This window comes from Loxodonta africana, chromosome 13 (assembly GCF_030014295.1).
Source record: "Loxodonta africana isolate mLoxAfr1 chromosome 13, mLoxAfr1.hap2, whole genome shotgun sequence".
Lineage (NCBI taxonomy): Eukaryota > Metazoa > Chordata > Mammalia > Proboscidea > Elephantidae > Loxodonta > Loxodonta africana.
In genome coordinates, this window is record NC_087354.1 from 15,134,783 (window position 1) to 15,160,022 (window position 25,240).

General features: G+C 39.3%; 1 protein-coding gene across 4 annotated transcripts in view; it reads right to left on the reverse strand.

Moving 5' to 3' along the window:
- The window catches only part of LRRC28 (leucine rich repeat containing 28), a 266,213-nt gene that overhangs the window by 54,806 nt on the left and 186,167 nt on the right, over positions 1–25,240 (reverse strand). For 3 of the 4 annotated variants that reach the window (XM_064267063.1, XM_064267065.1, XM_064267062.1), the window contains one exon: positions 24,161–24,263. The exons of the other annotated variant lie outside the window; for it this stretch is intronic. In XM_064267063.1, coding sequence (XP_064123133.1) covers positions 24,161–24,263 — 103 coding nt within the window. The remainder of the gene's footprint in view (positions 1–24,160; positions 24,264–25,240) is intronic. 4 annotated transcript variants of the gene reach the window in all.

Consider the following 25,240-nt stretch of genomic DNA (forward strand, 5'->3'; position numbering starts at 1 on the left):
TCAACCTGATAAATGGTATCTATGAAAACCAACAGTTAATATTTTACTTAATGTTGAAAGCCTGAATGCTTTCCCCATAAGTTCAGGAGCAAGGCAAGCATGTCTGCTCTCACTATTTTCATTCAACTTTGTTTTAGATGCCAGTACAAGAAAGCAAGAAAAAGAAGAAAAAGGCATCCAGACTTGAAAGTAAGAAGTAAAACTGTATTTATTCACAGAAGACATGATTAAGTATGCAGAAAATCCTTTGATATCACCAAAAAAAAAGAAAGCTACTAGTACTAACAAGTGAGTTTAGCAAGGCTGCAAGGTACAAGGTCAATATGAAAAATCATTTGTACTTCTGTATTGTAGTGACAATCAATTGGAAACTGAAAGTTAAAAAATAATATCTAAATCCATATAAAAATATGAAATACTTAGAGAACTGGAATGCAATCCCAATCAAAATCACAACAGGTTTTTTTTTTTTTTTTTTGTATAAACTGAAATCTGATTCTAAATTTCATATGGAAATGAAAAACAACTAGAATAGCCAAAATAGCTTTGATAAAAACAAATTTGGAGGACTTACACTACCTGATTTGTTGAACAGATTTTCAACAAATACTTAGATATCCACATGCAAAAAAGAAACTTAAGTCACTCCTTATACCATACACAAAAATTAACTCAATTAAATGTAATTTATTACATTTATGTAAACTTAAAACCATGGAACTTCTAGAAGAAAACACAGGAGAAAAACTTTGTAACCCTAAGATACATCTGTCAAAAGATATCCAAGACTTCTATATTAAAAACTACAAAATATTGTTGACAAATGAAGTTATTTACTATGATCATGGGTCAGAAGAGTGAACATAATTAAGATACTGAAAAACAAAAACCCAGTGCTGTCGAGTCAATTCCAACTCATTGCAACCCTACAAGACACAGCAGAACTGCCCATAGGGTTTCCAAAGAGTGGCTGGTGCTAATTCTGCCCAAGTCGATCTACAGGTATATGCAATTCCAATCAAAATCACAATAGGATTTTTTTTTTTTGTATAATTTAAAATCTGATTCTAAAACTTATTTGGAAATGCAAAATGACTAGAATAACCAAAACAGCCTGGAAAAAAACAAATTTGGAGGACTAACACCACTTGATTTCAAGAGTTACTGTAAAGCTATAGCTATCACAAGTGTGATATTAGTGTCCTGATAGACAAGTAGATCAATGGAACAGAATAGAACATCAAAAATAGACCCCCACCTATATGGACAACTAATTTTTGAAAAAGGTACAATGGCATTACACCGGAGAAAAAAATAGTATTTTCAACAAATAGCACTGAAATAACTGGATATTCATATGCAAACAAGAAACTTCAATCACATCTCATACTATATACAAAAGTTAACTCAAAATGGATCACAGACCTAAACGTAAACCTAAAACCATAAAACTTTTAGGAGAAAACCTTTGTGACCTTGGGTTGGTAGCAAAAGTAAGAGAACTTGAGCAGAAAGGCATAATTATTTCTTATGAACTTCGATACACACTCCTCACCTTAGGCAATCCTGTCTTTATTAAAATAAGCCATGGCTATTCTTACAGGCCAAACCGTCCCTTGGTCTGGAAGCAGCACTTGTCCTCCAAATTATCCACATCCTGTCTTTCTAAATACAAATATTACTCATTCGAAAGTCCAATTCTTTCATAAAGTCTTCCTTGACACCCTCCCCAACTTTCTCTCACCAACGATGCACCATGATATTTGAAGTTTCTATCACACATTTTTGGTTGTTAACTGATCTAATGTATTCGGTATTCTCTTCCATTTAGCAGTTTCTGTATTTTCCATGATACCATGTAGTTCCAAATACAGGGTGGTTGTTTCTGAGTTTTCACACATAGGGAAAGAAGTTTGAAACAGAAAAGATAAAAATGAAATGGCACAAAGAATACTGAGTCATCTACATGGTGTCAAAAAGGAATCGACTTTTGGGTAGCTCTTGGGGTTCACTCTACATCTTGGGTCCATGAGATGTGTTAGATACTTGAGCACTATAAATACCTCTAAGTGGTTACCCAACAGGATGGTCACAGTTAAGGAAACGATTATCTAGGAAAATGATACTGATCTGTTAAATGGGATTTTGGAGACTATCTTATTTATGAATTAAGTTGAATGCATAGAGCCTTTTTGGGGTGGTGGTGGCTAAGAAGAGCTAAAATATCAGCCAGTTGGGGGCTAAAAACAAGTAAACAAATAAACAAGAACAAACATTTGTGTGGCTTACACAGGCCTGCTGTGTGGTTCTCAAAAGGTACCTTTTCATTTGAAATATAACATAGCATGTAACAAAACATTAATAAACAGACACATGATAAAAGATACAAGGAAATAATCAAAAGGTGAGGGAAAGATGTAACAGATTTTTTAAAAAGTAAAAAGACACGTTGAGTAGGTGACTTTCCCCGTTTAGAATTTCTCAATTCTAATAGCAGTGTTAAGTAGATACGGACTCATCTGAAGCCCAAAGCCACTGCTACAAGCCACCAGTTAAACCATACAGGAGTATACCCTGCTTCTTTTCACTTTTTGTGTCCAATAATTTTGGTTTTTAACTTTGTTTTATTTTGATTTTTCACAGATGTATCGATAAACATATCTAAATAAATATTTAGAAAGCAAATCAAAAGTAACTTCAAGAATACAGAATGGATCAAATCTAGAAGGTGAAGAAGTTGTACTTGGCAGCCAGAGCATATTCTCTGAGCAGTGGCCAGTGACTAAGCAGGGGATGGGAGCTGTTGGCTACAGCTCAACCTGCATCTAGGAAGCACAGTAATCTCAAAGAAAGGGGCATGCCCGCCTTCTGGTGAGGATTAGCACAAGCCACGAACCATGGCAGATGGAAAGAGGAAAGGAACAGAAAAAGGAAATAAAAAACAAAACAACAAACCGATAAATAAACAAAAACTGGAAAGAGAAAGAGAGGATAGTTGAGCTTATTTTCATCTCTTGAACAGGGAAAATGTCTCGGTGGTAGTAGAAACTGGAAGATGATTAGCTAAAAGAAAACTGAACAAATCACCTCCCCCACCCCTGCCCTGCATTGGATGCTCCTAGTGGTGATGAGTGGATAATAACAAAGCAGTACAGGCACTTGGTAATTTGGTCCCTGATAGGAGATTTTTAAAAAGACAAAGGCTAACTTGGTGAACTGACTTTTGAGAAGGGTGCCAAGTCCATTCAATGGGGAAAGAGTAGCCTCTTAAAAAAATGGTGCTGGGACAACTGGATCTCCAAATGCAAAACAATAAAGTTGGATTCATGTCTCACACTATACGAAAATTAACTCAAAATGGATCAATGACCTAAATAAACCAAATGACCTAAATAGCAGAACTAAAATCATAAACCCCTTAGAGGAAAAGATAGGGGTACAGCTTTTTGATCTAGTTCTTTTTACAATGGATTCTCAGATATGACACCCAAAGCACGTGCAACAAAAGACAAAATGGATAAATCCGATGTTGTCAATCAGAAGTGAAGAGACAACCAACAGAATGAAAGAAAACATACCCGATAAAGGTTTATTATCTATAATACATAAAGACCTCCTAGAATTCAAAAACAAAAAACAACATTTTCAAAATTGGCTAAGGACTTGGTATTTTTCTAAAGAACATACACAAATGCCCAAAAGCTCCATGAAAAGGGAAGTGTAAATCAAAACCACTTTACATCCACTAGGATGGCTATTATCAGAAAAAGCAAAATCACGTGTTGGTGAGGATGTAGAAAATTTGGGATCCTCATCCACTGCTGGTGGGAATATAAAATAGTGCAGTCACTGTGGAAAACAGTTTAGGGGTACCTCAAAAAGTTAAACATAAAATTACCATATAACCCAGCAATTCTACTCCTAAGGACCTGAAAGCAGGGACTCAAACAGGTATTTGTACACCATTGTTTACTGCACCATTATTCACATCAGCCATAGGTGGAAACACCCAAGTGTCCATTGACAGATGAACGAGTGAGCAAAATGTGGTATACGCATAACAATAAAATATTGCTGCTGTTGTGTACCATTGAGTGGATTCTGACCATAGTACCCTACAGTAACCCTACAGTGACCCTACAGTTCAGAGTAGAACTCCCTATTGGGTTTCCTAGGCTGAAATCTTTACAGGAGCAGATTGCCAGCTGTTTTGTCTTGCAGAGCGGCTGGTGGGTTCAAATTGCGGACCATTCAGTTAATAGTCAAACACTTAACCATTGTGTCACAAGAGTTCATTAATGAAATGTTAGTCAGCCATAAAGAGAAATGAAGTTTTGATGCATGTTATGACATAGACAAACCATAAAAGCATTATACTAAGTGAAACCCCCACGTGTCTGTTTGTTGTACTGTGGGGGCTTGCATGTTGCTGTGATACTGGAAGCTATGCCACTGGTATTAAGATACCAGCAGGGTCACCCATGGAAGAAAGGTTTCAGCTGAGCTTCCAGACTAAGTCAGACTAGGAAGAAGGACCCGGCAGTCTACTTCTGAAAAGCATTAGCCAGTGAAAACCTTATGAATAGCAGCGGAACACTGTCTGATATAGTGCTGGAAGAGGAGCCCCCCAGGTTGTAAGGCACTCAAAAGATGACTGGGGAAGAGCTGCCTTCTCAAAGTAGAGTCAACCTTAATGACGTGGATGGAGTAAAGTTTTCAGGACCTTCATTTGCTCATATGGCAAGACTCAAAATAAGAAGAAATAGCTGCAAACATGCATTAATAATAGGAACCTGGAATGTACGAAGTATGAATCTAGGAAAATTGGAAATGGTCAAAAATGAAATGGAACTTATAAACATCAATATCCTAGGCACTAGTGAGCTGCAATGGACTGGTACTGGCCATTTTGAATCAGACACCACATAGTCTGCTGTGCTGAGAATGACAACGTGAAGAGGAATGGTGTTGCTTTCATTGTCAAAAAGAACGTTTCAAGATCTATCCTGAAGTACAACACTGTCAGTGATAGGATAATATCCATATGCCTACAAGGAAGACCAGTTAATACGACTATTATTCAAATTTACGCACCAACCACTAGGGCCAAAGATGAAGAAACTGAAGATTTTTATCAGCTGCTGCAGTCTGAAATTGATCGAACATGCAATCAAGATGCATTGATAATTACTGGCGATTGGGATGTGAATGTTGGAAACAAAGAAGGATCAGTAGTTGGAAAATATGGCCTTGGTGATAGAAACAATGCTGGAGATCGAATGATAGAATTTTGCAAGACCAATGACTTCTTCATTGCAAATACCTTCTTTCACCAACATAAACGGTGACTATACACATGGACCTCACCAGATGGAACACACAGAAATCAAATTGACTGGAAAGAAGCGATGGAAAAGCTCAATATCATCAGTCAGAACAAGGCCAGGGGCCGACTGTGGAACAGACCATCAACTGCTCATATGCAAGTTCAAGCTGAAACTGAAGAAAATCAGAGCAACTCCACGAGAGCCAAAATATGACCTTGAGTCCATCCCACCTGAATTTAGAGACCATCTGAAGAATAGGCTTGATGCATTGAACACTAGTGACCGAAGACCAGATGAGTTGTAGAATGACATCAAGGACATCATCCATGAAGAAAGGAAGAGGTCATTGAAAAGATAGGAAAGAAAGAAAAGACCAAGATGGATGTCAGAGGAGACTCTGAAACTTGCTCATGAACATCGAGCAGCTGAAGAAAAAGAAGAATTGATGAAGTAAAAGAACTGAAGATTTCAAAGGGCGCGACTTGAGAAGACAAAGTAAAGTATTATAATGATATGTGCAAAGAGCTGGAGATGGAAAACCAAAAGGGAAGAACATGCTCGGCGTTTCTCAAGCTGAAAGAACTGAAGAAAAAACTCAAACCCCGAGTTGGAGTAGTAAAGGATTCTATGAAGAAAATATTAAACGATGCAGGAAGCATCGAAAGAAGATGGAAGGAATACACAGAGTCATTATACCAAAAAGTATTAGTCGATGTTCAACCATTTCAAGAGGTGGCATATGATCAGGAACCGATGGTACTGAAGGAAGAAGTCCAAGCTGCTCTAAAGGCATTGGTGAAAAAACAAGACTCCAGGAATTGACGGAGTATCAATCGAGATGTTTCAACAAACAGATGCGGCACTGGAGGTGCTCACTCGTCTATGCCAAGAGATATGGAAGACAGCTTCCTGGCCAACTGACTGGAAAAGATCCATATTTATGCCTATTCCCAAGAAAGGTGATCCAACCAAATGTGGAAATTATAGAACAATATCATTAATATCATACGCAAGCAAAATTTTGCTGAAGATCACCCAAAAACGGCTGCAGCAGTATATCAACAGGGAACTGCCAGAAATTGAGGCCAGTTTCAGAAGAGGACGTGGAACCAGGGATATCATTGCTGATGTCAGATGGATCCTGGCTGAAAGCAGAGAATACCAGAAGGATGTTTACCTGTGTTTTATTGACTATGCAAAGGCATTTGACTGTGTGGATCATAACAAATTATGGATAATGTTGCAAAGAATGGGAATTCCAGAACACTTGTTTGTGCTCATGAGGAACCTTTACGTAGATCAAGAGGCAGTTGTTCGGACAGAACAAGGGGATACTGAGTTGTTTAAAGCAGGAAAGGTGTGCGTCAGGGCTGTATTCTATCACCATACCTATTCAATCTGTATGCTAAACAAATAATCCAAGAAGCTGGACTATATGAAGAACGGGGCATCAGGACTGGAGGGAGACTCATTAACAACCTGCGTTACGCAGATGATACAACCTTGCTTGCTGAAAGTGAAGAGGACTTGAAGCACTTAGTAATGAAGATCAAAGACCACAGCCTTCAGTATGGATTACACCTCAACATAAAGAAAACAAAAATCCTCACAACTGGACCAATAAGCAACATCATGATAAACGGAGAAAACACTGAAGTTGTCAAGGATTTCATTTGACTTGGATCCACAATCAATAGCCAAGTAAGAAGTAGTCAAGAAATCAAAGGACGCATTGCATTGGGTAAATCTGCTGCAAAGGACCTCTTTAAAGCGTTGAAGAGCAAAGATGTCACCCTGAAGACCAAGGTGCGCCTGACCCAAGCCATGGTATTTTCAATCACATCATATGCATGTGAAAGCTGGACAATGAATAAGGAAGACCAAAGAAGAATTGACACCTTTGAATTTTGTTGTCGAAGAATATTGAATATACCACGGACTGCCAAAAGAACAAACAAATCTGTCTTAGAAGAAGTACAGCCAGAATGCTCCTTAGAGGCAAGGATGGTGACACTGCGTCACCATGGACATGTTGTCAGGAGGGATCAGTCCCTGGAGAAGGACATCATGCTTGGCAGAGTACAGAGTCAGTGGAAAAGAGGAAGACCCTTAACTAGGTGGATTGACACAGCGGCTGGAACAATGAGCTCGAGCATAACAACGATTGTAAGGATGGCGCAGGACAGGGCAGTGTTTCATTCTGTTGTGCGTAGGGTCGTTATGAGTCGGAACTGACTCGACGGCACCTAACAATAACAACAACTAAGTGAAATAAGTCAATATGAAAGGACAAATATTGCATGATCCCACTCATATAAAATATGTATAATAGGTAAACGCATAGAGACCAAAGTTCATTAGTGATTACCAGGGACTGAGGGAGGAAGCAATAGGGAGTTAATGCTTAAGCGGTATGAGTTTACGTTTAGGGTGATGAAAAATATTTGGAAATTGATTGGTGATGGTTGTAAAACATGGTGAATATAATTAATGCCACTGAATGGTACACTTAAAAATTGTTAAAATGGCATATGTTTTGATTTTTTTTTACCATAATAATAACAATATAAAAAAAGATAAAGACTAACTAAACATGCAAATAATCAACAGAAGAGAAGAGAATATTCTCTGCACCGGATGATTTTATCTACATGATCTCATTGAATCCTCATGATAATCTTGTGATGTTACTCTCATTTTACAGAACGGGAAACTGTGATGCAATTAAATATCTTGCCCAGTTCATATAACTAAGTTGGGAAGCTGAAATATAATCTCAGCTGTGCTCTGTCATCCAAGCTCTACCCTAAGTTATTGAATCACAATCCCTATGCGTAGGCTGTAGGAGTTTGTATATTTACAAAGTTCCCCTGGGAACTGTGATGACTGGCCAGGTTTGGGTAGCATCACACCAGACAACTTTCCCAGACCAAAGGAAGTATGGGTTCAAAACTAGAGATCTTAAAGGTTATTCTCTTTTGTTTGTTTTTACCAGTGAGGGAACTGAGGCCTAGTTTCTCTCTATGTACCTCTGCCTGAGTTAATAAAAATGTTTGCTTCTTACAATTGCTTTCCCAAAATGCAACGGTCATTAGAAGGTTGGAAAACCAAGGAGATTTACGTGGAAAGGCCTATGTCGGAGCACAAGGTCAGAGGCCCATGCCCGACTGAATGCAAGACCAAATTCTTTTCTGAAGAGTGAACAGCAGGCCAGAGGTTTGTTTCCAAGGGGCCAGGAGACCTGGAAGGTACTCAGTCCATAGAAAGAAAGTCAGCATTTGTCATAGAAAGGGAGCCAAACACCTATTCTCAAGTATGGAAGAGGCTAAGAAAATGGTCCAAGGGTCAAGAAACTGACACTGGGAAGAATGTCTACACCTGTTACAGATTGTAAGCATGAGGTTAAGATGGCAAGACTTTCTGTAAGAAAAGGAACTAGCTTGAGTAAGTGCCGCACTCCTCATCTGATGCTCAAGAGAAAGAACACAGGGCACAAGTGTAGGGAAACAACCTCTTAGGGCAGTGGACAGGTCCTAGTATTCATCTGCTTCACTCAACAAATACGCACTTCTATCTACCCTGGACCAAATGTAGTGTTCCCTCTGGGGTTTGGGAAATGTGACCCGGTCTCTCGTCCCTGGAAGATCACCACTTATGGAGAGGTTAAACTATTTTCATTGCATTCTGTGTGGTAAGACTGCCAGGTCTATGTCAATGTGAATATTAAAGTTCAACAAAGGAGACAAAAAAATACCTGAGCAGGGACTTACGAAATGGGGAGTGTTTACATTTTTCTTAAAAAGTAAGAATCAAAAGAATGAAATTAAAAAAAAAGATTTTCAGGTATCAGTAAGCAGGCACAGTAAGAAATTACATAGGGCCGAGGGCTCCTGTTTGAAGCACTGTCAAGGTAGTCATCATTTGGTTTAAAAGTAGCATCAGTTCTAACCTGTACACGTGCCTCTGGTGCCTCTACATGGGACTTGGGATGAAGGAAGACTACCATCTTACCCCAGAAACATATTCTGACAAAACGGAGGTTAAAGATGGAGCTATATCAGAAGTAATATTAAAAAAAAAAAAAAAAAAAAACCCAGTAGATTTGGCCTCTTCTGGGGATGTAGAAAGCTGTAAAGAGCATTAATTCCACCCTTACAACATAAAAAGTCAGATAATCTACAAAGTCATAACTTTTTTTTAAAATTCATCAGCGAGCTTAGGTCACAGGGCAACCAACTATTCTGAAATCTAAGGAAAGGCAGGCACCTCTGAGGAGAAAGAGGAATGAGCAATTGCTTCTGTGGGGGAGAAGATGGGTACATACTAGGTGGGCAGAAGAATTCAGCTGAAGCTGTAAGGCATCTAAAAGCCAAGAGTGGATTAGCATGAGGTTACAGAACCCCTGGGAGCCACAGAAACGAGAATTTTCACCTACTCAAAGTCTCTTTTCCATGAAACTCATCTAATGCTCATGAGAAAGAACAGGGAGAAGGAGGGAAACTTTCTACAGGGGGTAGGCCTGGGAGAAGGGAGCAGCAGCTGCTGTGGGAAAGGTACCCTGCCTGGATCCTTCTTTCATATTGTTCTTAAAGAACAAGCCCATAAACTACAGGCTATAAGGCAACAAACCCTGTCGCCCACACACCACAGGTAAAGACCCACTGTTGAAGGATAACAGAAAAAAACCTACACCTAGTTTTTGGTTTAGAGGACGGCAGGAGAATGTTCTGGGTGCAGGACATGAGAGATCCCCTACAGCTGGGAAAAGGACAAGGTCACTCACTAAGAAGGCCCATCTGAGGGGCGACAGGACAACTGTACCTGCCTAAGACAGAGGCTGAGCCAGGACAGCAGAAAACCCCCACCATGGAGCAACCAGAACACAATTAAAGAGAATGCTGACACATTATAAAAAAAGATACCTAATGTCACTGAATAATTCGTATAGAAATTGCCAAATGGGAATTTAATTTGCTGTGTAAACTTTAACCAAAACCACAGTAAAATATTATTGAAAACAAAACCCTCACCCACCAGACTCACAAGCACAGAGTAACAAACAATAGCTGTCTACTGCTAGAGGAGGGGCTAGAATATGGAGACAGAATCTCACAGGGAAAGCCTACAGTTGTAGTTAAAACAGGAACATTGAGCGCACATGGAATACTCACAAAGATAAACCATATTCTGGGCCATAAAACAAACCCTAAATGTAACAAAACAGAAAATACACAAAATATGTTTTCTGACTATAGGGAAATTAAACTAGAAATCAATAACAGAAATATATATCTGGAAAATCTCAAAATACTGGGAAATGTTCTAAATAACTTACATGCATCACACAGAAAGTCAAAAGGAAATTATGAAATATTTTGAATTGAATGATAACACGATATAAGAGAATTTTGGGGATGCAGATGAAGTGCTTTAAGGAACTTTTCAATCATTAAATAAAAAAAAAATTTTTTTTTTTTTAATTTAAAACTATATTAAAAATGAAAAGCCTGAAATAAATTATCTAAGCTTCTGCCTTAAGGAACTAGAAAAAATAAAAAAGAGCAAATTAAATCTAAATCAAGCAGAAGGAATGAAATGATAAAATCAGTAAGTTAATAAAATTCAGTACAGAAAAAAAATACAGAAGAATAAACTAAAAGCTGGTTCATTGAAAATATCAATAAATTTGATAGTCTCTAGCCAGACTAAGAAAAAAAATGAAGACACAATTTACAAATATCAGGCATGAATGAGGAGACATCACTATAGGTACCACAGACATTAATAATGGAATATTATGAGTAACATTTTGGCCATAAATTTCACAACTCAGATGAAATGGACTGTGACCCTAATACTCCCCAGCATGTTTTCTCCTTTTCAAAATGGGTGACCGAGAGCCTGACATAATGAATGCCATGATGAACATGTAAGCTTTTCTTCTTCCTCTGCCTATCTTCTCCTTTCCACATACCTTTGTTAATGACTTTGTTTTGATCTGATGCAAATAACTTTGCTTTGTTCTGTCCAGCCACCTGTGACTTACCACCTGCATGGACATTAGAGCCCAGGTGTTTGACATGTATATCTTTAGCCTGATAAGGAGATGCTAGGCATGTATCGCTTTAGTCTGATAAAGAGAGTCTCTTGTCTCACTATCTTGTAGTGAATAACTTCTCTTGTAAAGTGTGTCCATGACATTTGTGGGCTACAAAGACACTTCTCACCCTTGTAAAAATTCTATAAAGGCTCTAATGTAAAATTGCTTTTTGGGACTCCATAGAGACAGTCTGTGTTACTGTCGGATTTCCAGTAGTGTCACTTCCTAAATAAATTTTCTCACTCTTTCTGACTTGGAGTACATTTCATTGGTTAGACTGCTCCACGGCACGTACCCTAATCAGGCAACAACATAAATTTCTTGAAAGACACAAATTGCTAAAGCTCACTCAAGAAGAAATAGTTAACTTTAATAGTCTTATATCTACTCTTGTTGTTAGTTGTCATCTCTGACTCATGGTGACCTTACTTATAACAGAATGAAGTGTTCTTGGTCCTATGCCACCCTCATGATACTTGGCATGTTTGAGCCCACTGACGTGGCTATTGCGTCAATCCATCTCTTTGACGGTTTCCCTCATTTTTGCTGACCCTCTGCTTTAACAAACATGATGTCCTGTTCTAGTGATTGGTCTTTCCTGATGTGTGTCCAAAGTAAGGAGCATTCTGGCTATATTTCTTCTAAGATTGATCTGTTCATTCTTCTGGTAGTCCATGCTATATTCAATATTCTTTGCCAACACCACAATTTGAATGCATCAATTCTTCTTTCTGTTTCATTGTTTGGATTTCACATGCATAGGAGGTGACTGAAGAGAGCATGACTTGGGTCAGGCACTTCTTAGTCATCAATGTGGTTGGTATCTTTGCTTTTGAAAACAGAGATCTTCTGTAGCAGATTTGCCCGATGCAATATGTTGTTTGATTTCTTGACTGCTGCTTCCATGTAGGTTGACTGTTGATCCAAGTAGAATGAAATTCTTGACAATTTCAATTTCTTCTCTATTTATTATAACGTTGTTTATAGGTCCAGCTGTGAGGATTTTCATTTACTTTACTTTTGTGATAATTCATGCTGAAGGCTGTAGTCTTTGATCTTCATCAGTAAGTGCTTCATGTTTTTGTCATTTTCAGCAAAGTTGTAATCTGCATATTGTACTATGTTAGTGAGTCTTCCTCCAATCCTGATGCTGCATTTTTCTACATACAGTTCAGCTTCCCAGATCATGTTTTCAGCATAGATTAAGTAAGGTGAAAGATAAAATTTTGCCACATACCTTTTCCAATTTTGAACCACAAAGCGTCCCCTTGTTGTGTCTGAACAACTGCCTCTTGATCCTTGTACACATTCTGCATGAGCACAATTATTTGTTGTTGTTGGTTGCCACTGAGTCAGCCCCTGACTCATGGTGAACCCATGCACAATGGAATAATACGCTGCACTATCTTGTGCCACCCGCAGTGGAATATTACACCACCCAGCCCTGTGCTATCCCCATGACGAGTTACAGACTGGACCATTGTGATCCGCAGGGTTTTCACTGGCTGATTTTCAGAAGTAGATCACCAAGCTTTTTTTCCTACTCCATCTCAGTCTGGAAGCTCCACTGAGACCTGTTCAGTATCAGGGCACCATGCAAGCCTCCAGCGATGGGCAGGTGGTAGCTGCACATGAGATGCACCGGCTGGGAATTTAACTTGCGTCTTCTGCACGGAAGGCAAGAATTCTACCACTGAACCCCCACTGCCCCCTCAATTGATAGCTGAAAACCTCCATATAAACAAACAAAAAAACATCCAGGCCCACATAGCTTCACTGGCAATTTTACTAATTTGCTGAACTATTCCAAAATATAGAAGAGGAAAAAATACTTCCCAACACATTTTATGAAGTCAGTGTTAAACCAATCCAGAAATCAGATGAAGATCTTAAAAGAAAATGACAGATTAATTTCTCTGACAAGCACAGACATAAAAATCTTCAACAAAGTACTACCAAATCTAATCTAGCAATAGGTAGCAGCAATAATACATCACAACCGAGTGGAATTTACGCTGGGAGTGCAAAGCTGGCTTAATAACTGAAATTTTGGTCAGTGTTAATCCACCATATCAACACACTAATGCAGAAAAACCATGTGATCACCTTAATAGATGCAGATAAAGCATTTGATAAAACCGAAAAATCCAATCATATAAAAACTTTCAGCAAACTAGGAAGAAAAGTGAACTTTTTCAACCAGTTAAAGAGAATTTACGAAAACGTACAGAAAATATACCTAATGATGAAAAACTACATGCTTTCCCCCTAATACCAGGAACAAGGCAAGGAGGTCTTCTCATCAACACTATTCAACATCATACTTGAAGTCTTAGTGCAATAAGGCAAGTAACAAAACCTATGCAGGTTTTAAAGGAAGAAATAAAACTCTCTTTTCACAGACATCATGATTGTCTACATAGAAAACCCAAAGGATTTTTAAAGGAAGAAGAAAAAAAAAAAAAAACTACAACTAATAACTGAGTTTAGCAAGGTTGCAAGGTACCAGGTTAATATACAAAAATCTGCCTTTCTATATAACAATGAACAACTGAAGTTGACATTAAAGATTTACATTTAAAATAGCATCAAAAACATGAAGTACTAAGGTATAAATCCAGTAAAATATGGGAAAGATACGCATGGTGAGAACTACAAAAACATGATGAAACTAAATAGACAGAGAGAAATACTGGATTCCTGGACTGGAAGACCTAATATCGTTAGGACGTCAATTCTTCCCCAATGATATGCAGGTTCAACCCAATTCCAATCAAAATCCCAATATAATTTTTTTGTAGAAACCAATTCTAAAATATACATGGAAATGCAAAGAAAGTAGATTCGTCAGAAAAATTCTGAAAAATGGAAAATCTGGAGGACTCGCATTGCTTGATTTTAAGAATTACTATAAAGTTATAAAATATCAAGACAGTGTGGTATTGGAAAAAAGATAAAACGATCAATGGAACACAATAGAGTCTAAATATAAATTCCTATATGGTCAATTAAGGAGCCCTGGTGGCACAGTGGTTAAAGTGATCGACTGCTAACTGAAAGGTCAGTGGTTGGAAACCACCAGTGGGTCTGCAGGAGAAAGATGTGGCACTCTGCTTCCACAGAGATTCACGGCCTTGGGTGTTGCTATGAATCGGAATCGACTTGACGGCAATGGATCATATGGTCAACTGATTTTTGGCAAAGGGGTAAAGATGGTTCAACAATTGCCTTTTCAAAAATTAATGCTGGAACAAGTGGATATCCATATGCCAATAAATGAATCATAATCTATATATAAAAAAATGGATCACAGGCCTAAATGTAAAATATAAATGCATATAATTTCTAGAAGAGAAGAGAAAATTTTTGTGACCTTGGATTTGACAGTTTCCTTCGATTCAACACCAAAAGCATAATTTGTAAAAGACAAATTTAATAAATTAGACTTCACGAAAATTAAAAAATGCTCTTGAGACTCTATCAAGAGAACAGCAGACAAGCCACAGACTGAGAAAATATTTGATGAAGGATATGTACTCAGAATATATGAAGAACTCTCAAAACTCAATAATGAGAAAACAATCCAATTTTTAAAAATGGGCAATAGATTTGAACATACTTCACTGAAGAAGATACCTGGATGGCAAGTAAGCACATGAAAAGATGTTCAACATCAACAGTCATTAGAGAAATGAAAATTAAAACCACAACGAAACATTACATGCCATGATCATTAAGGTTGTATGTCAACTGGGCTGGCCGTGATTCTCAGTGATTTGGCAGTTATGCTATAGTTTGGCAGTCATATGATGATGTGATCACTTCTATGATGAGATCTGATATAATGCGATCACCTCCATGATGGGATCTGCTGTAAGTAGCCAATCAGTTGAAAGGGAGTTTCCTTGGGGCTGTGGCCCACATCAAATATAAGTGGGCTTTCTGGCAGGGCTGTGGCTTTTTGCTTGCTCTGGATCCTTCAGCTGGCTCCTGTTTGTCTGACCTTTGGTTCTTGGGACTTGAGCAAGCAGCTTACCTGCTGTCTTGCCTGCCGATCTTGGGATTCATCGATCTTCACAGCTTATAAACAAGAGCCCTGCTCTCTGACCTGCCAATCTTGGGTTTCCCAGCCCCTGTGGGCCTCTATCCTGGCCCACAGACTTGAGACGTTCCAGCCTCTACAACTGCGTGAGCCATTTCCTTGATATAAATCTCTCTCTCTCTATTTATTTATATGCTTTACCGGTTTTGCTTTTCTAGAGAATCTAGCCTAAGACACATGCTTATTAAATGTCTGAAAGAAAAAAAAAAAAACGAACTGACAAGAAAGCTCAAAAGTTGCTGATGGAAATATAAAATGGCACAGCCACTCAGGAAAAGTTGGGCAGTTTCTCATAAAGTTAAACATACACTTACTATGTGACCTAGCAAACCCATTCTTAGGTATTTACCCAACTGAAATGAAAACTTACAATCCCACAAAAACCTGTACGTGAATGTTTACAGCAACGTGTGATTCCATTTATATGGTACTCTGGAAAAGATAAAACATAGAGACACAGAACTGACCAGTGTTTTCAAGGGCTAAGGTAAGAGGAGAGTTCATTTCAAAGGGGCATGAGGAACATTTTCAGGATGAAGGAATTGATCCATATCTTGATATGATGGTGGTTACACAACTCTGTATTTGTCAAAATACTCAGAATTGTATACATAAAATTAATTTTACACTAACAATTAATTTTACTGTATGTAAATTACATCGCAATAAAACAAATAGCAAACAAAGAGTACCATGCTGAAGCATGGTCCTGGAACCCTTGGCTCTGTTAGTCATTAGCTTTTTAGCTGTTGGACTGTGTGGCTATATTAGGAGAGGGGCAGGCTTGGGAGATGGGGAACTCAAGGTGCTTAGCCCAATAGCTATTCACTAACTTGTGTAGAGATACTTCAATACTGTCAACGATTTCACAGTTGGGATGAATGTTGTCTTAGTTATCTAATAATGCTATAACAGAAATATCACAAAAGTGGGTGGCTTTAACAAACAAAAACTTATTTTCTCACAGTCTAGGAGGCTAGAAGTCCAAATTCAGGGCACCAGCTCTAGGGGAAGGCACTGAATGTTGTCTTAGTTATCTAGTAATGCTATAACAGAAATATCACAAAAGTGGGTGGCTTTAACAAACAAAAACTTATTTTCTCACAGTCTAGGAGGCTAGAAGTCCAAATTCAGGGCACCAGCTCCAGGGGAAGGCGTTTCTCCTCTGTCAGCACTGGGGGAAAGTCCTTGTCTGTTTTCGGCATCTGTAGGCCCTGAGTTCCTTGGCTCCTTGGTGATCTTCATGTGGCACGGCATCTATCTTTTCCCAACCGTACTTCATTGCTTAATCTGCTCCTTTTATGTATCAAAAGAGACTGACTCAAGATACACCCTACACTATTGCCGTCTCATTAACATAACAAATAAAACCCATTACCAAAGGGGATTATAACCACAGGTATGTTGTTAGGTGCCATCCAGTCGACTCATAACAACCCTATGTAAAACAGAACGAAACACTGCCCAGTCCTGCGCTGTCCTCACAATCACTGCTATATTTGAGCCCATTGTTACAGCCGCTGTGTCAATCCGTCTCAGTGAGGGTATTCCTTTTTTTCACTGATCCTCTACTTTAGCATGTGTGATGTCCTTCTCCATGGACTGGTCCCTCGTGATAACATGTCCAAAGTACATGAAATGAAATTTTGGCATCCTCCCTTGTAAGGAGCATTTTGGGTATACATCTTCCAAGACAAATTTGTTATTCTGGCAGCCCATGGTATATTTAATGTTCTTCACCAATGCCATAATTCAAATGCATCAATTCTTCTTCAGTCTTCCTTATTTGCAGTCCAGCTTTTGCAAGCATAGGGGGTGAAATGTCAGGTATACCTTAGTCTTCACAGTGACATTTTTGCTTTTAAACACGTTAACGAGGTCTTTTGTAGCAGATTTTCCCAATGCAATACGTTGTTTGACTTCTTGACTGCTGCTTCCATGAGTGTTGATTGTAGATCTGGGTAAAATGAAATCCTTGACAACTTCAATATTTTCTTCATGTATCATGATGTTGCTTATTAGCCCAGGTGAGGATTTCTGTTTTCTTTATGCTGAGATGTAATCCATACTAAAGGCTATAGTCTTTGATCTTCATCAATAAGTGATAGAGGGATTAGGATTTATAACACCTATTTTTTGGGAACACAATTCAATACATAACAGATGTATTAGTGCAAACCAGCTGCATACTGGCCCATTAACTGGTGTCGAAATTTCTATGAAATTTTTCTCAATATTTTTCTTTGATTTGCTACTTTTTCTTTATCCCTCTAACTTCTGAAACCTCTGCTGATGCTCTGTTATCACACAACTATGACAGAGTTTGTAATCAGCATGTTTGTGGTTTTGTATGGGTATTCTGTCATTCAAAATATTAACCTTATGAACCACTTTTTGAAGCTAAGGAAATAAAATTAAATTTTACTTTATAATTATTATTTCTTTCTTAACATGGAGAAAATTGAGATGAGATGATAATATACAAAATGCTACTACACAATGTGGTCACCAAGTCTGGACACACAGGCAAACACAGAACAAGTTTCTTTTTAATATATTGCAATACATGTAGTGTGAGATCCCTAAGCAAACCCATAAAACAATGAAAACATACAGGAAAAAACAAGCAAGTTATTTATGAGAGTTTATTCCATACTGTAGTTGCTTTGACAGTCACTATTTCTTAACCCACTTGTGGATGAACTCTACCTGGACATCTGCACAGAGAATGTAACAATACTGAGTCAACAAAGGTTCAGAAAACTGAAAGGCAGATTTTCCCTAACGCTCTCCGTGTCTCCAATAATGAAAGACAGGCGTCAGATTAAAAAACTGAAAAGGCTCACATTAACAAGAAAGCAGATCCTCATTTTATAAAAAGTCTAATTTCCTTTTAACAGAAGTTTCTATACTTCACCACAGGATATAAGAAGCTAACTGAATCCATTTTAAGATGTATCTATTAAATGTCTCCTTTGCTTAACACTGGAAAAGGAGCTGCAACTACGTACAAAGCCGGCTCCAAAGGAGGTTTCACATGAGTTGAGAACCTTTCAGCTGGCCCCTGACCAGCCTCCCTGGGCCTACATCAGGTGATGCAGCAGAGAGAAAGGTATTATACCCATTGTTGCTCACAAGGAGTTAGGAGAGGGGCTCAAACGGACACACAGACGTGATTTCAGACAAAGGAGCGGATGGAGACAGAGGTTAGGTGTATGGACAATGAAGCAGAGTGTAGCTCTATCATCACCTAGCTTTGTGACCCTGGACAATTTACATAATCTTTCTGAGCCTCAGCTTCTTCATGTCTAAAATGGGGATAATATCACAAGGGTTGCTGGGAGGATTATGTGTAACAATGCAGATCAACCAATTAGTATACAGTAAAGGTTAGGCAATGTTTACTGCTGTTTTTTCTTTTTGATAGTCTTTATTGTTACAAACTAAGACAAGACAGAGACATACAGATAGCTGCCATTTAGTGGACTCTGATTCAGGGCGACCTTACGTAAAACAGAACTAAACACTGCGAGGTCTAGCGTCGCCCTCAAAATTGCTGGCATGTTTTGAGTCTGCTGTTGGGGCTACCGTGTCAATCCATCTCACCAGGGTCTGTCTCCCTCACCTTAACTGGCCCTTCACTTCACCAAATATGATGTTCTCCACCAGCAACTGACCCTTCCTGATGACATGTACAAAGCAAATAACGTTTTCATCGGCTAATTTCCAGAAGTAGGTCACCAGGGTGCTCTTCCTAGTCTGTCTTAGACTGGAAGCTCTGTTGAAACCTGTCCACCATGGGTGACCCTGCTGGTATCTGAACCACTGGTGGCATAGCTTCCAGCATCACAGCAACATACAGGCCACCACAGTGTAACAAACTGGCAGATGAGTGGTGGAAACCAAGATTAGAGTGATGACACTCTGGGGAAGGGGAACAACACAAACAGGGATTCAGCTCTGTGAAAGCACAGGGCACCTAGGGTTAAATAAATAGTTCCCATTGGTAGAGCTTCAGGCACACGGAAGAGAATGGCAAGTGAGAGATAAGGCTGGAAAGGTACTTGCCTCAAACAGCTATTGTCACTAATCTGAATAAGAGATAATAATGACGGAAATTGGCAGTAAGGAGCAATGGAAGCTCCATGAGATGCTTCAGTTCACAGTGAAATGAAATAATTAGCTGGCAATTAGTAGGCCTTGGGGTCTTTGATTTATAATTCAATAGTTTTTATTATTTTAGTACTTAAAAAAAGATCTGCATGTTTGAACTCACTCAAGTGAGTTATTACAATGAGTTGGAATCTGTTACAAATGTAAATACCTTTGGCTTAATTATGTAAATAATTTATAACAATCATCAGACAATTTCCTTTCAGCTCAATGTTTTCAGTGCGGTCCAAACGGGCTAAATGAAGAGTGACATCCTTTTGGCACTGAGATTATGGTCCAAAACATGTATCTGATTTAGTCAAGTAATCCATATGCATTTTCATAACTACCATGCCACCTAACGACATATTAAAACTAAAGATTTAGTTTAAACTCCCTTATCGAAGTACCCAAATAACTATTATTCTTAAAAAAGTACACTATGTCATCACCGTGCTCATAACTGTGGGACTTGCTACCGGATCTACACTTCCCCTTTTTAGCAAAACACTTGCTTGTCACCTAAAAGTAAGGGGGAAAGAGCAGGGGAGAAAGGGGTACAGAGAAGATGAGAAACTATTGCTACCCAGACAGAATGCACCTCGATCTGTATGAAGAGTCCAACTACCATCTTGGTAGAGCCTCCTAAGGCTTAGTTTTGTTCTATCTGAGGATATGTTTATTTTGCTTTCATTTTTGAAGGATATTTTTGCTGCATAAATAATGATGGGTTGACTTTTTTTTTTTTTCCTTTAGCATTTTAAAGACATTCCACTGTCCTCTGGCCTTCGGAGTTTCTGAAGAGAAGTCCATTGTCTTTAGAATCATTCCTTTGTATGTAATATGTCACTTTTCTCTGGCTGTTTTCAATATTTTTTTTCTTTTGTTTTTCAGTAGGTTTACCTAGTACGGTGCAGTGGATTACTTAATAAGGCCTTTCCAGCCATAGTCTTTATAACTCCCACCAAATGACTGGATGAGGACTTGCAAATCACGTGCTTGTGGCCCACCAAGGGGACTGGATGGCTTGCTAATAATATAAATAAGGTCCATGGCACTCTTGTGGGGGTAGGACCATGCCAACAAGGTGTATGGAACCCTAACAAGGGGACTGGTCAGTTTTGCTACCTGCTAGGCTTAAAAGAGCAGTAAATCCCAGACGGGGGGGGACTTACTTCCACCAAGAAAGAAGAGGTAGGAGTGGAATGTGTCCTTTGGACCTGGGATCCCTGTGCTGAGACCTCCTAGACCCAGGAGACAGAGGGAGACAGAGCTGTAACACTGGAGACAGTGAGAGACGGTGAGAAGCAGTGGCAGAGAAACAGCAGCAGCAGAGGCAGCCAAACCAGGATACTGGCAGGAGATGGTGCGGCAGGCTTCCTGGCCCACGGAACAAGGCGGTTACAGTGGGTATGCAGACCCACAGAGTGACAGAGCTGAGCACCTTCAGGGCGAGGCTTACTGGTGGAGTGGGGTGCCTTCGGACACTTATCAGCAGAACTAAAAGAGCTTTGTAACACTTGCCCAAGCAGAGCAGAGGCTGAGGGGCCCAAGAGAGGCACGCCTGTGGACATGGCTGAGGAGAGGCTGTCCCGATCCAAGAACTGTATCTTAAGCATTCCTGCACCTGAACCGTAATCTGTTACTTCCCTAATAAACTCCATAATCATGAAGTGTTGTCTGTGAGATCTGTGTGGCCACTGCAACAAATTATTGAACTCAGCAGAGAAGTGGTGAGCGCCTTTGGAGGGAGAGTTGGTGTCAGAATTGGTAAAAAGGAGGGTGGAGGCATGTCTGACCTCCGCCTCATGGAAAGCAGCATTGGGCTATTGATCCTGGTTCTCCTTCTGCCTCATGAAGTTAGAGGTCAGATGCTGCCACCACGCCATTTTTACATCTAGGCTTGTTTTTCTTTGTGTTTATACCCGCTAAGGATTCACTGAGTTTTTTGAAAAATGTACATTTGTGTCTTTCATCAAATTTAGGAAAGTTTTAGACATGATTTCTCTAAACTTTTTTTGTTGTCGTTGCTGTTATCCCATTCACGATTCTTCTGGAATGCCAATTATACATATATCAGGCTACCAGGCTTTTTGGGGGGGGGGCAGAGGTCCCTGAAGCGTGTTCATTTTGCTGTATTGTTGCTTAAATTATCTTAGACTCTCAGTCTGAAAGGATCATGTGATCGTTTCAGAGACAGGAGAGTGGAGCAGAAGCTACTGTGTTCTGATATTCCGGGCCTGCATCTGGGCTGGAGGCAACAGGTGATAGCAGTAGGGAACCAGTGAGGCAACACTGGCTAGCTAGTACTCACCAAAAAAAAAAAAAGAAAAAACCAAGCAGCATGGTAGCTTCCTTTCAAGTCTCAGCTTAAATACTGTCTCCTCAAAGAGGACTAGCACCAAGTTTGTTCAATTCTTCATTGTTTGTTTGGTTCCCTGACTATTAGGTCCACGAAAGCAGGTACAACATTGTTTTGGTCATCACTATATGACATTGACAGTGACCTACACAGAGTAGCTTTTCCATTCACACTGAATGGAAAACTGAACCAAGATCCTTCTACAGAATCAAGTAGCACACTTTCTGGGCCTCAAATACCCTTATGCCCTTTATATTAGATTTATTTCCAAGCCCTGCTCTACTCCTTACCTCTCTGTTTCCCTACGCTGAGGCAGTTAGTGCTATCACTAGGACCTGGTATGGACAGTCCCTTTTCACATACTCAATAATAAAAGAGATAGAGGAAAGGGGGCCTGTAATTCTGTTGCCAAGTCTTCAGCAGTCACCATCTATTAGAATTCTGAATGCATTTTGCCATAGAAATATTGTATAACTAAATATAATTTGGGGGGTGAAAAGTGGGTTAAATGACTTTTTAATGAGCTGGCTTGAAAATTTAACAGCCAAATCATTGCTATGAGAAATGTATTCTGAGTTCTGCATTAAACCAATAGTGTAAAAATGCTTTCTGGATCACAGTCCATTGGTTAGTGGGAGTGTCTACAGACCTAAAACTACTAATATTGGGGAATGGGTTGTTTGATATTATCCTTTTACTAATGATTTTATTTATTTTCTTATTACTACTAACAAAAGAAGACCTCAATAACAATAAAGAATGTAGGCTATTGCCTAATAATTTTCATATTTTGCCCTAATACTTATTTCTCAAACATTTAGAGCTCTCAAAATTCACTACCACTGCAATAGCTATCAAATCAATTATTAAAAAATATCTCTTCACTCAACACAAACAGAAGCATCAAAGTAGAAGGCTCTTTCTCCTCAGTAAAAGCTATTCTTAATTACGACAGAGACTTAACTCACATTTCAGTGCAGTCTCTGAAGGTTTTGGTGTGGGAAAACTGCCTTGAGCTTTGGAGCTTGCTTGCATCACTCAATGTATTATGGCGATTGAGGGCATTTTACTTACCACCTGGAAAAATTAGGCTATCTTCTATATACTTTAATAACTCATTAGGATTAATGACTTGGTAGTATCACAGCTGTGACAGAATCAGCCGGAGAAAAATCAGAGCTAAAAACTCCACACATTCTATTATCTCTGGTTCACAGAAGGTTCTGGAATATATCTCTGGGCTTGGATTTCATCAGCCTATTTCTGAAACAGGCACTGAACTCATCTAGGGTTCTTCTGAGTAACAATTGTATGATTTTCCTGAGGGAAGGCCACTACTCCCAGGATTGCCTCACTGGAGCAGTCACTGCGCGCTACTCAGCCCCCGGAGCCATGCCAACAGGGGTTCCAAATACCCCTGGGCACTTGTGGAGAAAATAAGACGAGTTAAAAGCCAGTTCTGTAGTTGAGTGAGGGTCCTATCTTAATGCCAGACCACTGTGGAAACCACTTCAAGGTGGTTCTGCCCCACTGTTACAGAGGTAGAAGCAGAAGCTATTTTTCTAAAGCCTGAGAGTGAAGGATTACTGCTATTCTGAAAATAAAAGCCTATCATTTCCCATTATCTGAAGCATCTGTTTTGGTTGCTAGAATCCTGATTTGTATTGTGGGACTATCTCAAATGCTGGTTTCTAAATATTTCCAGTGCGTAAAGTCCTAGATACCAGGGCTGATACTGTAGTAGAACTGTCATTGCAATGGCGTGCCGAGGAAGAGAAGCTTCTAAATTAATGCAAATTCCTCTAGTTTCTGTGACTGACACCACCAAGTTTACTGGTGCACACTGACTCATTTTTCTTTTGACTGAAAAATAAAACACACCTAATAACTGAACCCACAGCTTACTAACTGAACCCAAAGTGCAACTAAATTGCTTGCCCAATATTCTTATTTCCTATGGACACTTAATTTAGCATATTAAGGCTAAAAATAAAACTGAACAGAATTATCAAAAGTAGTTCCTGCATATCTGAGTTATAACTGGACCCAAAAACTGAAATAGACTCAAAACCAGCAAAAGAGTTGCACCAAAGTATAAAACATGAACTCAGCCTTACCCACTGCACCCGATGACTTTATTGTACAGATAGGACGGCAAGCCTTTCAGGTGAATGTTGTTATCCACATACACGTATTGTAGTTCTCGAGACCGACCTAAATCTGGGTGAGAAAGAGAAGGGGTATAATTCCTATAAATATGTACCAATACAATGTGAAATCTAATAAATCATATTAGAAATTTCTAAATTCCCATTCCGGAAGAAAAAAATGTAGATTTAACTGAGTGTGAAATTATGCCAGCTGCATCATGAAATTCTGGATCAAAAAACATGACTTGAGAAAAATTACTTAACCCACCTGAACTCTGATTTCTTAAACTGTAAAATGGGACAACCAGGATTAGAATATTATTAAATTTCCTTCCTGCATTAAAATTTGATGACTTTTTATAGGCAATTTCAATTTAGGAGTAAAAATTTTTTTTTGGTTATTCATTGTTTCATTTTTCCCATAAGAAAAGTATGTAATACAAAGTGATTCCATTCTCAGGTCAGCCTAAACAAGCCTCGTTTCTGCATCTTTATCAAGATTTCCTGTGTCACATCTCCCCTGGGCAGAAAGATGGAGGCGGAGTAAGGGACGGCACGGCTCAAGGGGCTGGCTGGCTAGGGTCTTAGGAGCCCAGGTGGAGATGGGGATGGACAGATAAAGCAGAGCCCCAATCCCAGTCCCCAGTGAGTTGTGAAGGTGGGTTTAGACTAGACCTGCCGGCTTGGGATCAGGGCCTGGAATGGATACGTACAAGGAATGGGAAGAGGTGAGAAGGCAGGCCTCTTGAAAAGGGTCTGCAGCAAAAGCAAGTAGGCCAGAAAGAGGGAGAATTCAGGAAGTTTCCCAGAAGTACCAGGACAGTGGGAGAGGCAAGGAGTGGAGGGGGACTCAATGAAGAGGTAAGGTGCAAGTGGCTGAGGGAACTGTCCTGACATATGGGAAGCAGAGACATTTCCAAGTGTAGGGGCCAGCACTTCCTGTCTTCCACCTGCAGGTTTGGCCCGCTGTCCTTCCCACTCCCACTCTCACTGAGTAGGGCTGTTTGTCTTCATTCCCACAGCAGCACGCAACGGAGTCCTCAGCAG